Source organism: Mercenaria mercenaria, chromosome 10 (genome assembly GCF_021730395.1).
Source record: "Mercenaria mercenaria strain notata chromosome 10, MADL_Memer_1, whole genome shotgun sequence".
Taxonomy (NCBI): domain Eukaryota; kingdom Metazoa; phylum Mollusca; class Bivalvia; order Venerida; family Veneridae; genus Mercenaria; species Mercenaria mercenaria.
Genome location: NC_069370.1, coordinates 26,219,059 through 26,233,140, shown reverse-complemented (window position 1 = coordinate 26,233,140; position 14,082 = coordinate 26,219,059). Strand labels below are relative to the sequence as shown.

Below are 14,082 nucleotides of genomic sequence, written 5' to 3'. Positions count from 1 at the left end.
CTTGGTCGGAGTACTACACGCTGATTTGAATTGAAATGCCATCCGGTTATCTACCAAACGATCAGATGGTCATTTTTGGTGAATTGCAGCGAAAGGTTATGATACTGCAACTTAAATTTGACTAACACCGATAAAGCAATAAATAGTGCAAACAATTTGCATGACAACGAAATTCATTTGAACAGTTTCGATAGGGGATAGGTATATGTTTATTTCCCAGTAAAGAAGGTTGGACTTCACTAAGTTCACATCCTTTGGGAGTGTCCTATCAGTGCTTGGGAAGTTATCCAGTTCTGTATATTTGACTGTGGACGAAATCGGGTTCCACAAGTCATTCTTTGTGTTAGAGTTAGTAATGTAGAACCAAGCTTATTGATGAAAAGAGTCAATGATAGAATATGATGATGAGGTAGTACTGGCAAAAAGATGTAGATTTACGGTACCGATGATATGATAAAAATGACGTACTTTGACAGAATCAGAGTTATCACATAAAATTAGGAAACCGGTTTGGGCTAAAGACTTTAGTCTTTTCTTATTTAAGGTCTAGATGCCAAAGAAGACTACATTCGTAAACAAACCATTTTGGCCCATAATTGTATGTAAGACAAGCATACAGAAAAGTGCAACGATTGAAGCTAGTTGAATCATTGTAATAGAAGACGAACTAGAAGCATGTAAGTCTGTAACAAGTTATGATGATATGCGTATCTTAAAAACATATGAAGTTAGTACACAAAGTAGATGGATTCCGATTTATAGAGACAAGGCATAGTGACAAAAGGATGGATAAGAAACCAGAATATGAATTGGATTTTAAGGACAGTGAAGTGAGAAATAAGAAAAATGTGAGGCAAATTATAAATCAGAATGGTAGCAAATGTTATACGGTGAGTGCTCCGAAGAACGGAGAAAGTAGATATAGGAAATCGTGGATAAGAATAAATAATGAAGATATGAAATTCAGACAAAGGAGAGGTTGAAGTTAGTATCTGTCGAATGTGAAGGAAGTAAGAAGACAGAGATTGTTATAATTGAGAGGAGAAGTTAATTACGAATCAACTTCTATGCCGCCAAGCGAATCATTATAGCTGTGGATCTTAATCTAGGGATTTTGTTGACGAGGGTCATGAGGCTTCGATTAAATTGCTATCAGTGATTGGTGAAATGACATAAAATGCTGGTAAAGAGAAGTAATTTTACTAAAAAAAAAAAAGTATTTGAAGAAAGTCTTAAATGATATATGAAATGGCTTTGTAGCCAGGTTTGACTTATTAGAAATGTTACAGATGATAATACAAAAATGATTTTCTGAATACGTTACTATAGATGCTTCAGTTTATGTTATGTTCAGGTTGAAACATTAAAATAATGGTCTATATTATATGTGTACTTTGTTCTTAAATGTTATCAAGAATAGTTTCGAATTGTTATATTTGTATTATCACGGGACGCATGAATTCGGAGGAGGGAGTAAGTGGCGAGATACCTATGTTTGATTTATTTAGTAGTACACATACCTTAAGATCGTACCTAAAATTGCACCCGTTTTCGACCCCACCGATGAGTTCGTAAACCATCAGTAACTTAATTAAGTAAACCCCTTTATCTTTCATGAACAAAGAAGAGGAACAGTCCCATCTATACTATTCAAAAACCATTTAGGCGTTAATACATGGAAACTAACCAAGATTAGCAAATTACGCACTAGATGATCATTGTACTAAGGAGCTGATGCTTGCCCATATCATTGAGCTCATTAATTACAGTGGAAAAGGTAAAATTACAGGGCAGCATCACGAAGTGATCAGAATTGCCAAGCTACCGTAATGAATAACTCGCTGAAAAATAAATATTATAAATAGCCAAATACTATCGGGTTCTTGACTCCTATATAGTTGGGTTTTACTCAGAACAATTGCGTTTTCCTATAAGTTCAGCGAATGCTGGAACTAAAAAGGTAATTTAGTAAAAATATTATGTATGGTATTAACCAGGCATAGTTTGTTGAAAACCATCACAAGGATCCCATCCGCTTAATTTTAGAGCTGTATCAGTAATTGGATAGATTTGATTAGCATAAATTATTTTATATTTCACCATCATTTTAAGAATCATTTGTTTTCCATCATTCGGCACTTGACCAAAAAAAATATTATTTATAGATCGAGCTAGACCGTGCACGTACATTAAGTACCAGTCGTTCAATTTAACATGAATTATTACAGGGCCTTAAAGATTAGAAATCTATTATTTTTAATATGAATGCTAGAAAACCAATTTTCTATCAATATTGGAAATTAAAATACAGTACAAAGATTATTAAATAATATCAGATATTCAAGGACTCGCTATAAATGGCCAGAGAGGTGGCAGGCAAGACAGGGCACAATCTATCTTTTCTTTAGATAACTTGGGCGAGACATACGCATCCACACATGGTATTGCAACCTATTCTGTCATCATATTTTATAATTTCATCATTAAAAACAATGCTGAAATAGTTTCTGCAAAAAGTGAGGTGCATTTTTTTGATACTTAAACTTCACCCTTGCTTCAACCAAATCTTGTTTCAGTAGTTAATGCATTGACCCTTAATCTATTAGCAACTCTGCAAATTCAAGATCATCTTTCTGTCTCATAATTTCTGTTAATTCAAAAATAGAAAATAAAACTTTCCATAGATTTCTTGATAGGCAGAAGCATCATTTTCATGTCATTAAATATCCAATCACCACTCACAGGTTTCAATGATAAAGATCACCCAAAAGCAATAATGCTAACACCCCCAAAAGGGTTCTAGTTCCTTTCAATGATTGAAGTCTTTGATCAATAAATTTAACAAATTACCTAACCAAATTTGGGAAATTTTATCAATAATCACAACTGACAAATCACGATACTTTTGATCTAAGGTATTGAGACTGTCACAAGTTAATGTTTGATCTGACTGCTTATACTTTTGTTTAAATGCAGATGAGATTGTAGAACCATTAATATTAAATGCAGCTTTTCCTGTAAACGCACAAAGAACCCTTGTATGATCAGCATGTTACAATGCTCGAATAACTAGACTTTTTCCAACACCAGCTCCACCAGAAAGGAATACATATAAAGGAGCATCCTTTGTTTTATCCAATGAACCACATGGTTGTAAAATTGTTTTTTGTTTACTATTTAACACTGCAACAGCTTTCTATGTTCAATATCTGACGGATATTTTCTTTACATCAACTTGAGGGTACAGAAACATAACAGCCAATTTCAGTCCCTATATCATATTCCCTATGCTCAATTCTTTCAGGATTAAAATATATAAACTGTTCTGACTCAACTGGTTCTTCTTCAGCTCATCACCTTCAACTGCTGTGTACTTGTGCAATATCATCAAAAACTCATATTCAGCTTCTTTCCAAATCTCTTGCTAGCTCCAAATCTTCCCGATGTTATAATAAGAACATTTATGAAACTATGGTATGCTTCATAGGTTCATAGTTCTTTATATGTACTGAAATTTCCAAGTATGTCAGTGTCTTCATTTCTCCATGGGGGGAACAGTAAAAATTTTTTCTCTATAATGGTTCTCTTCGTCTGTTTCCGATTGAATCTCACATACCTTATTTTTTTTATGACATCGTTTTATTTTAATGCCCTTCTTTAAAGTTAAAATAGTTTCACTGTCACCAAAGCATTCACCATCTGACATTTCTGCATTTTTCTCATTATCTTGCTCCTCCTCATCTCTATAGTCATTCTGTCCGTCTGGGTTTAAAATTACTTCTAACTCTGACCATAATCAGCTAAACATTTCTTTTCCATTGTTTTGGCCCGGGTTCGAGTATCTTTTTATTTTACTGCCTGACATTACATCTGTTGAGTTTGCAGGCAATTCATCAAGCATGACTTGGGTTTCAATAACTGTACTCTCTGGTTTGGAGTCGATGTATTTACAAAGACAACACTCCTTGAACTTTAAATCAATGGCATTTGCGGCACCAAATAAACTGCCTCTTGTGCACTCACTTCGACACTGTTTGAAAATACATTTCCAATATGTCTTACTTGTCTTTTAATATCCAAATTGCCATTTCTTGCTTCTTTTGCAGCTGCATGAACAAAATTTTCATTCCTCTTTGGGATTTACTGATATATGAAACTATTACTAGCACAAGCATATGGATCTAACACAAACTGTATGTCAATGTTTGCCTTCCATGCATTTAACACATATCATTGTACAAATTTAACGGATTCACGGATTTCTTTTCAAAAACACCTTTGAAGAGTTTAATGAACTTCTAATACATTTAACATATTCTTCCTCAGTCATTTGCACAACAGTTTTCGAAAGTCTTCGAAGATACATCGTATCCATCTTTCTCATTTTTTCATTTTTTTCTGTAAAATTTTGGTTACAATTTATAATACTTGTCTTTTCCAGTTTCCGTGGTTGTAAGACCATAGTTTTAGGAAGAGGTGGCAACGGATAACCAAAACGACATATTTTTCTTCTCGTTTTCACATGTTCTGGAATGTTTGTGAATTTGAAGTTCTATCAAAAAGACCAAGATCGGATTGTTTATAGAACATTTTAAAAAATGATCCACATAAGCAGCCAATTCCCATCCGAGTCCACATTGAATTTTGGTGCATTTTCTACCCCTACAATCATGTGAATGTGTGGGCGATCCACGTTGTGAAAGTCGACTCTAAAAAATGATCAATAACTTTTCCAACAGGTTCATGTTCACTTTTCTGAACTGTTTTTCATGAACTCTTTAACTCTTTTGATTTAAAGTATCTAGAACATGTGACTGGATCTGACTGAATGAGTTTTATCTTTTGTTCCCATGTCAAATTTTCAATTTAAACACCCGTGTAGTTTACTTTTTCATTTAAACTAGCTAACATTTTCAAAAGATCACCCATCTTATATCAGCGAGGACAATGACATAAACCAAGTTGGCAAACCCCAAATGCCGAATATAGCATAAACATCCTTCTTTTTAAAATTATAAATTATGCTGGAGAATTTCTAAGCTGTTTAAAAAAATAGTAACCTTCATCATTTTTGACAATGTTGTCAGTGCCCCTCGGAGTTCCTTGCTTGTGCGCAGTAAAAATTTCTTGTCCAGTTTGACATCTTCTAACAGCAAGATTTGCTTTATCATTCAGTTGCTTCATTTGTATTTTCTTAAGTTATAAAAAATATATTAGGTACGCTATTAGCAGCCCGTCTATCGTGGGCTTTCTATTCCCATTTTGCAATATCACATAATGTACAGGCACTTTTCTATCATCATTAAACTATTCGCCCCTGTCCCTAAAATATACATGGGGAAACAAAGATATTTGAATCTTTATCTTTAAAATACTGAGAGGCCGTTGACCTCTCCAGGAGCGAATGTAAAAGGTCGAATTTCTGTTTTCCAATTCTGCATCATTAACAATGTGTCAATATTGCCAAACACTTCCCTGTTTAACTTCTTCTGCATCCGAATCATAAACTTCTTCCACAGCAGATATGTTTTCATTTGAAATATCAAAATTTTCTATGTTCTCATCACATGGAAATTCTCGCACTTTCACTTACAACACCATCAAAATCAACAAACCGGACCTTGACAAAGCTTTTACTTGTGACTCATAATTCATGCAAAATTTCATTACTGTTTTCTGTGGCACCCTTTATCCCCTGTGTTCAATCTGAACATCAAAATCAACAATACTGGGGCTCTGAGCAAGCTTTACTTGTGACTGGAAAAATTATGCAATATTTCATTACGTCTTCTGTGGGCACTCTTTATCCTGTTCATCAATCTGAACATTTGCATTTTTGTAAAAAAACACTTTTCATCAACCCGTGCAAGCACGGAGTACACGGAGGGGTCTACATTTTTTAGAGAACACACTGATTTAAATGACATTTTTTTCTTCAATTTCACAGTTACAGTAATGTTTTCATCAAAAGGTCTTGGTAATGCATTTACAACTGGTTGAATTTCAACAGGAACATCAACAACATTTCCTTTTACAGACAATTGGCGACCTCGAGGTAGTTCTCGCATCTGCATGAAAGGTATACGTAAAGCAATTAAACGCTCTTCAAGTGCAAACAGTTCCAATTCTTTCGGTTTTGATGGCATTTCATTCCATTTAAAACAGATAATGTTGGGACCCTTACCCCCGTTAATGCTGTCTCTACAAGAGTGCAAAACCCATTCTTTGTTATCAACTGATATTACACCAGTAAAGTATTTTTCATTTCCTTCTTTCAACGACTTACATTCTGATACACTTTCTTTGAACCATGTTTGATGACAACAACTACATATATATAGGGGTCCAACTGATATATTTTTATGAAAACGTGCAATGCAGGCATCCATATTACTACCATATTTCCTTTGCTTTGCATTTAACTTTTCAACACAGGCAAATGAAGGATCTTTGCGCTTGGAAGTTTTTCGTTTGCAATCCATGATGTTTTCCGCTTTGTGGTTTCTTTCATCAAATCTCCATTGTTGTTTTGCAATTTTTTCTTGTTCTAATTTCAAAGGATCCGACCTTGCCTTTCTTTTTGACTTATTTTGTATCTGAATTTCCTTTTGCTTGAATTCATTACATTGCCGTAATTTTTGTTTCTTTTCAGCTTTCCACTTTTTGTATTCTGCTATCAATCTTGCTCTTCTCTTTGATGCCTTAACATTGTCATTTTCCTTTTTTCTGAACTCTTCAGACTGCCTTGCACGTTTCATTGATTGAAGCGTGTACTCTTTGTCCTTTTTTCTAAACTCTTCAGATTGCCTTGCACGTTTCATTGATTGAAGTGTGTACTCTTTGTCCTTTTTTTCTGAACTCTTCAGATTGCCTTGCACGTTTCATTGATTGAAGCGTGTACTCGTTGTCCTTTTTTCTGAACTCTTCAGACTGCCTTGCACGTTTCATTGATTGAAGCGTGTACTCTTTGTCCTTTTTTCTGAACTCTTCAGACTGCCTTGCACGTTTCATTGATTGATGTGTGTACTCTCTGTCCTTTTTTCTTTGCTGATCACATTGCCTTTGTTTCTGTTTGTAAACTTTCATATATTCTTTTCTGTTTGTTATGCTTTGGCTATTTATTTTTCTTTGTGTGTTCCTAACATTTTGATCTTTAAAGTAGTTGCCAATGAGGGTTAGATTATGTTCATTGTTTGACTCATTTGAAAAATCCACTCTTTCACTTGCTTCCTTTTTATGACTCGGAGACGGCTTCCTTTTCTTGTATATGACGGTTTTCCATTCACTTAATTTCGAGCTTAGAGCATTATCATGGCTTGATCTTCAACACCTTAGTTTTGGGTTTATCATCATCTACACCTGAATCACTTGTAAACATTAACAGGCAGCAAGTCAAATTGATTTGTAATGTCAATCAACATACTTCGTGGCCTCAACGCGAAACTAGTCTATCTGCTTCTATTTCTATATACACATAGACTAGTTTCGCGTTGAGGCGACGACTTTCATACACTGCATACATGAATGTCACAAGATCTTGTAACTGATGGAATGAAATGAGTATTGAAGTTCCATTTTCTGATGACAATCCATTTAGACCATGAGAATGTGAGTCAAAAAAGAAGTATTGGTTCTCCTTTTTAAACACAACTGAGCAAACTGATCCAATCATAACTAAAATATGTGAGTGTGTCATGAAGGCAGTATCAAGGTTGATATAGATAAGGGAAATGCATGGTCAGAAAACTGTGTGTGCAAACACCCGGGTATAACTGGGGCTTTTTTAATTCTAATGTCTTTTTTGAAAACGTTTACAACATTCGGTAATCTTCAAAATTTAATAATCTACTCTTAAATAAATTTCTTCTATGTAAGTTATATACAAATTCTCTGGTACAGTAAGCCTCCTTCCAAAAAATACTTTATCCATGTCTGTCCTAGTATTCAAACAAGTGTATTTTGCATATATCAAAGCACAGAGAGCATTTTTATGTACATTGGCTACCACGGATTCTTCGCTAAACGTTGAGTCAGCTTGATGAAAAGAAAACCCAAAGGGTGAATATATCTGAACCTAAGGTCTTAATGTAATTTGGTTGAATACTGGAACAGCAGTATACAAGGCTTATTGTGTAGCGTCGGGTGTTCATCAACTGTTGTCTGCTCTTCTATGTACATCAGAAGTTTCATTGTAGCATCTATACAAGTATCTAAAGAACTTTCTAAAACATTCTTGATAGGTTCACTAGGTAAACAACAATAACTTGAAAAGTCTTCGGAAAAGCTCGAAATGTTCTCGAAAGTTCACAAGCACAGATGGTTTTATGGGTTGGGATGGACCCCATCTGATAAATCAACGACCCCCATCATAGACACAGATGGCCCTTTCATTTTGAAACAGATGAAGGGATAGGGTGGGCTAGGCCCCATCTGATATTTCTGAGGAACCCATCATAGACACAGATGGCCTTCATCCAAAAGATGAAGGGAAAGGGGTGTGGGTAGGCCCCCCTCTGATATTTCAAAGACACCCCTTTGCGCTGGGCCCCACCCTTCACTGACCACAGGAGAGCCTGCTTCTGACAACTGAAGTCTTCTTCTTTCCTTTTTCTCCCTGTCTTCCTTCCTCCTCTGACTCAAAGACTTCTTCAAAGTACGTGGCATCATGCAAAACAAAGTTCAGTCACTACAGCACCTAAAGCAACTGTCTTTCCAACACTACACTGTCACAAGCACTGTATCCGGAATAATCACAATCTAGTTTCCTCAATATAGCACTATTTTAATAGTCACACATATATTATATAATTGTTATTCTTTATGAATATAAATTGTTTGTAGCACAATAATTGTTCAGCGAATTCTGTTTGGTGATACTAAAAAAGGAATAGAAAACTATATTATATCACAACTAAATTATGTACTAAAAGGGTTGACTTATACCATCACAGGATGGCATAAATTAAAATTCAAATGCAATGATTTTCAGCCAGTCTGGAGAGGTTTTACTACAATGCATGTAAATATAAACAATTGGACATAATTAAAAAAAGTGGAAGTCACACCGTTGACAGTATCCTTTGTGACCTACAAAAACAAAAGGGGCCATCTGCATTGCAAGTTCGAGGATTCTATGTGAAACCTTATGTGGCAGGAAAGGTCGTACCGGCGACAGTAACCATCAGAACAAATCAACACCCTTTACAATATTTACAAATTTATTTACAAAAGATGATTATTAACAATGAATAGATGTATGAAAAAAAAACTAATTATAAGAAAAAAAAATGAAGTTTAGTATCACCAGATACAAAATTCGTTTTCCATTTAAAGTGAGGGTCAGTTTTAATTTAATTGCGAACTTTAAAGTAGCAAAAAAAACCCTTTTTAAAAATCCCAAAGTGTGTGTCCTCTTGATGAACTAGTAGCAAGCCTATATATTCATGAGCAATGTCACTTAAACCGATTTCTTTATCATTCTGAATTTGTAATGAAACTCTTGTAACATTTCAATGGAATATACCCCATGCAGCAATTAGATCACTTGATTCAGCTAGTAAGAGAGACAAGTTAACAACATTTTTAACCAATTTGGAATCAGGGAGCGGTTGTCAAGTATTTAGGTTTCCTCAAGCTTGAGGTCGGCGTTTCATGTACCAAAAATTTCAAAATCGCATCTCACAACGACACCAGTACTGGCGTGTGTCCACTTCAGTAAATGTCACAATGACACCAGTACTGGCGTGTGTCCACTTCATTAAATGTCACAACGACATCAGTACTGGCGTGTGTCCACTTCAGTAAATGTCACAACGACACCAGTACTGGCGTGTGTCCACTTCAGTAAATGTCACAACGACACCAGTACTGGCGTGTGTCCACTTCAGTAAATGTCACAATGACACTGCAAAGCTGATGCATATCACTGTTGGCTTTTCATTACCTGAAAAGGATCACTAATGTTCATGTGAACACGTAGCGCCTATTTCCCCAACCAGCTACGTTTTTGGTAGGTGGAGTTTATGAAGTAGTCACAAAGGGTGCTAGAAAATTCTAATATTTTCAAAAATGATGTAAGCAACAGTATTTGTGTAATTTTGTGTGCTCAGGTGAGTTTTTCTGATCGCTCGATATCCGGCGTCCGTCGTCTGGCGTCTGTCGTCTGTCGTCTGTCAACATTTAACTTAATCGGCTGTTTGAAAATGGGTTATATGGGTTCAAAAACTAGGTCACTAGGTCAAATCAAAGAAAAACCTTGTGTATGCGATAGAGGCTGTATTTTTCAACTGATCTTCATGAAATTTTGTCAGAATGATTACCTTGATAAAATCTAGAACGAGTTCAAAAATAGGTCATCTGGGGTCTAAAACTAGGTCATTAGATCAAATCAAAGAAGAACCTTGTGTATGCAATAGAGGCTGTACTTTTCAATTGGTCTTCATGAAATTTGGTCAGAATGATTGCCTTGTTGAAATCTAGGCCAGTCATGAATATGGGTTATCTGGAGTCAAAAACTAGGACACTAGGTCAAATCAAAGAAAAACCGTGTGTATGCAATAGGGGCTGCATTTTACACTGGATCTTCATGAAATTTGATCAGAATGTTTGTCTGGATGAAATCTAGTTTGAATTTGAATATGGGTCATCTGGACTCAAAAACTAGGTCACCCGATCAAATTAAAGAAAAACCTTGTGTATGCAATAGGGGCTGCATTTTACACTGGATATATATACAATTTAGTCAGAATAATTGCCCTAATGAAATCAAGGTCAAGTTAGAATATGGGTCATCTACAGTTAAAAACTAGGTCACTAGGTCAAATCAAAGAAAAACCTTGTGTATGCGATAGAGACTGTATTTTTTAATTGATCTTCATGAAATTTGGTCAGAATGATAGCCTTGATGAAGTTAAGGTCAGTTTTGAATACGGATCATCTGGGATCAAAAACTAGGCCGCTAGGACAAATCAAAGAAATAGGTCTTGTATGCGATAGAGGCTGTATTTTTAAATTGAGGTTCATGAACTTTAGTCAGAATGATTGCCTTGATCAAATCTAGGTCAAGTTCGAATGTAGGTTACCTCGGCTTAAAAACTAGGTCACTATGTCAAATCGAAGAAAATACTTGTTTACACTTCAAGAGACCACATTTTTGGTCCAATCTTAATGAAAATTGGTCAAAATATTTGTTTCCATGAAATCACTATGTCAAACATGTTTACACTGTTATGGTGTGTTTCTCAGGTGAGCGACCTAGGGCCATCTTGGCCCTCTTGTTTAGAACAGTCTAGGCATGACCTTTGATACATGAACATATACCACCTTAGAAACCCGTATTAATTACATTTCGATATACAGAAATTCGATCATCAGTAAGGAATACCAAATATCTGTAAAGTCTTGATACTGTTAAATGATTAATAACTTGACAAATATTTTAAGTTTGATAAGTTTGAAGTTTTTTACATTGCAAAACACTTTTTATTGTGTGTGATGTTGACGCGATTACAACCAATTACGTGTAATGTCATAAGAGGTTATCTACATAGCAGTATACATTTGGTGACTCCAACATTTTATAACAACTGAATGTCAATGGTACGCGCTTCAACAAAATATTAACCGCCTCGGTAGCCTAGTGGTAGAGCGTCCACTTCGAGTGCGGGAGGTCGTGGGTTCGATCCTCGGCCGCGTCATACCAAAGACGTAAAAATTAAGTGGGTATTGCTAGGACTGGTCAGCCCGGTGTCAGTATAATGTGACTGGTTTGGGTATCATGTCACGTGTCTACGACGTGATATTCCACTGAGGCAGCACTATAAAGTTGGGCATTGTGCTCACTGCTACAAGTAGACACCGTCGTTTATATGACTGAAAAATTGTTGAAAAAGACGTTAAACCCGAACACACGCGCACGCACACGCGCACACGCACACGCACACGCACACGCACACGCACACACACACACACAACAAAATAGTTTTTAAAAACGCCTGTTCTGGTCATGGATAAAAGCTGATAACGATTTTAAGGTATTGGACCCCTAATAGTAATGTTTAACAAATGGCATTTGCTTGGTATATTCTTAAAATTGACCATGTTTCGCACTGTGTTGCAAATTTTAAACAACTTTTACCGTGCCGTTTTTTGTAAATTTTGTATAATTTATGGTATTTCCTCAAACTCAAGTAGAGACAAATTTCAATGTGATGGCCACTATCTAAAAAGCTTGCAGAAATTTTATTACAGCATTAATTTTGATAAAAGAAACATCAAACTATTGTTAAACAATTATAAAACACAAAATAAAACTGTAAATATCTTTTTTTTTCTAGGGTGCCTCAAGTAAACAGATTTAATGAGACAGAATTCTAACTCCAATATTGAAAAAGTAAGGTCGAATACTATGGGTCTGTTTTGAATTTTGCTCACTTCATTCAAAAATAACCTTGGGGCAGAAGTAAAACCTACCTGCATTTCTTCCACAATATGTAATCTAAACAATGAAGACAAAATAGAGAACTTTTACCGCATGTAACTGAGTATTTTTTAAAGATGTCTAACTCTACCCCTCCTGATTCAGAGGTAAATTGACTTTGAACAGCAAAAAATCGCTTATGAAATGAAAATTTTCCACTTGTTATTTAGGTACACTTTGTACAATACATCTATAATAAGTCTTGAAAGAAGTAAAAACTTACTAGAAAAAAGGAAAATATGGAGAAAAAAAATTTTGTCCCAGTGGGGCTTGAACCTACGCCCCCTGAAAATTGCAGTCAAAGTAGGTTTATAGTAGGAATTGAATACTCTTCAAAAAGGAGGTACTCTATTACGGGTCCAATACTTTAATTAATCACTCTTTTAACTCCTTCAAAAATCTTGTTAACACTAGAATTAAAGATCAGTTTATACAAAACTGGAACTATTCAGTTAATAACTCAAGCAAATGTTTAAATTATAGAATGTATAAACACGAATTTGTATTTGAAAAATATTTCAAGCTTTTACCTTTTGACCTTAGCATTTCACTTTGTAAATTCAGATGCATGAATCATTTGTTGCCAATAGAGAAAGGTAGATTTGAAAACATTGCAAGAGAACAAAGAACTTGTCATTTGTGTAACAGTAACATTTTAGGAGATGAATTTCATTATCTTTTTGATTGCAAATATTTCAGTGTTGATAGGAGAAAATATATAGATGAATTTTATTATAAATATCCAAATACTGTCAAATTTTCTAACCTTATGAACAATGACAATAAGAATACTTTGTTAAAACTGGCTGTTTTCTGTAAGAAAATTATGTCTACTTTCAGATAAATAGTTCTCATCCTCCACTTTATCAGTTACTTCTGCAATAATTTGTCATGTTTTACATGCTGTTCTGATTTTGTTACTATAACTGTTATTGTTATAATTGTTGTCAGATGCCCTTATGGGCCTTGACTTGATTAATAAACTTAAACTAAGACAAAAATAAAAATAGCTGTCCAAACGACAGTGTACTCGACTATTCGTTTAACAAGGACCATGACTGGGCAAAACTTACAAAACCATGTTTCAGACAATTAAAATTTAATACAAATTAGATTTTTATTCTGGTAATGACAGCAACTTGCATCCAAAGCTTCAATCAGATTTTCTAAGTCAAATAATGTTATATAAGTTGACGTTACTGAGATGTAGCTAGACTGGCATCAGTCGTTTGTGTCTTAACAGTAAATCTCTCTGCCGTAAAATCTTTTTTAACGCAAAACATAAACATAATTTTTCATCTTGGTTATTTCCTGTGGTTTAATGACTTTGTGCACTATATGAGGTTTTAAACAAATTCCTGTACTAACTGAAATACAGCTTGTTATTTAGGTACACGCTAAACTTATACCAAATTTTCTAGGTTGAAAATGAATCATATTTTGTATTAAATTCAGCCAAGATTTATCTAACTTCTTTATTTCAATAGGTTAGATGACACAAAAGCCTTATGTATAAAGTTGTAATCCAACACATACATTGTGGGTGCTGAGATGTGAACTTACATGCAAAACTTATCCAAGGTGAGGATGTCAACAAAGGCGAC

General features: G+C 34.9%; 1 protein-coding gene across 1 annotated transcript; it reads right to left on the bottom strand.

Moving 5' to 3' along the window:
* Positions 1-6,798: 6,798 nt before the first annotated feature.
* LOC128546373 (splicing regulatory glutamine/lysine-rich protein 1-like) lies at positions 6,799-8,664 on the bottom strand. The gene is made up of 2 exons (XM_053516833.1): positions 8,563-8,664; positions 6,799-7,260 (listed from the first exon to the last, which is right to left on the bottom strand). Exons 1-2 carry the CDS (start codon positions 8,662-8,664, stop codon positions 6,799-6,801), a joined length of 564 nt encoding a protein of 187 aa, XP_053372808.1.
* Positions 8,665-14,082: the final 5,418 nt, after the last annotated feature.

Excerpts from the sequence above, each read along its gene's own strand:
- LOC128546373 (XM_053516833.1), bottom strand. The coding sequence starts at position 8,664 with ATGCCACGTACTTTGAAGAAGTCTTTGAGTCAGAGGAGGAAGGAAGAC. Across the intron at positions 7,261-8,562 it reads CAGAAGCAGGCTCTCCTGTG|AAAAGGAAGCCGTCTCCGAG; the intron begins GTCAGTGAAGGG and ends GTCATATACAAG.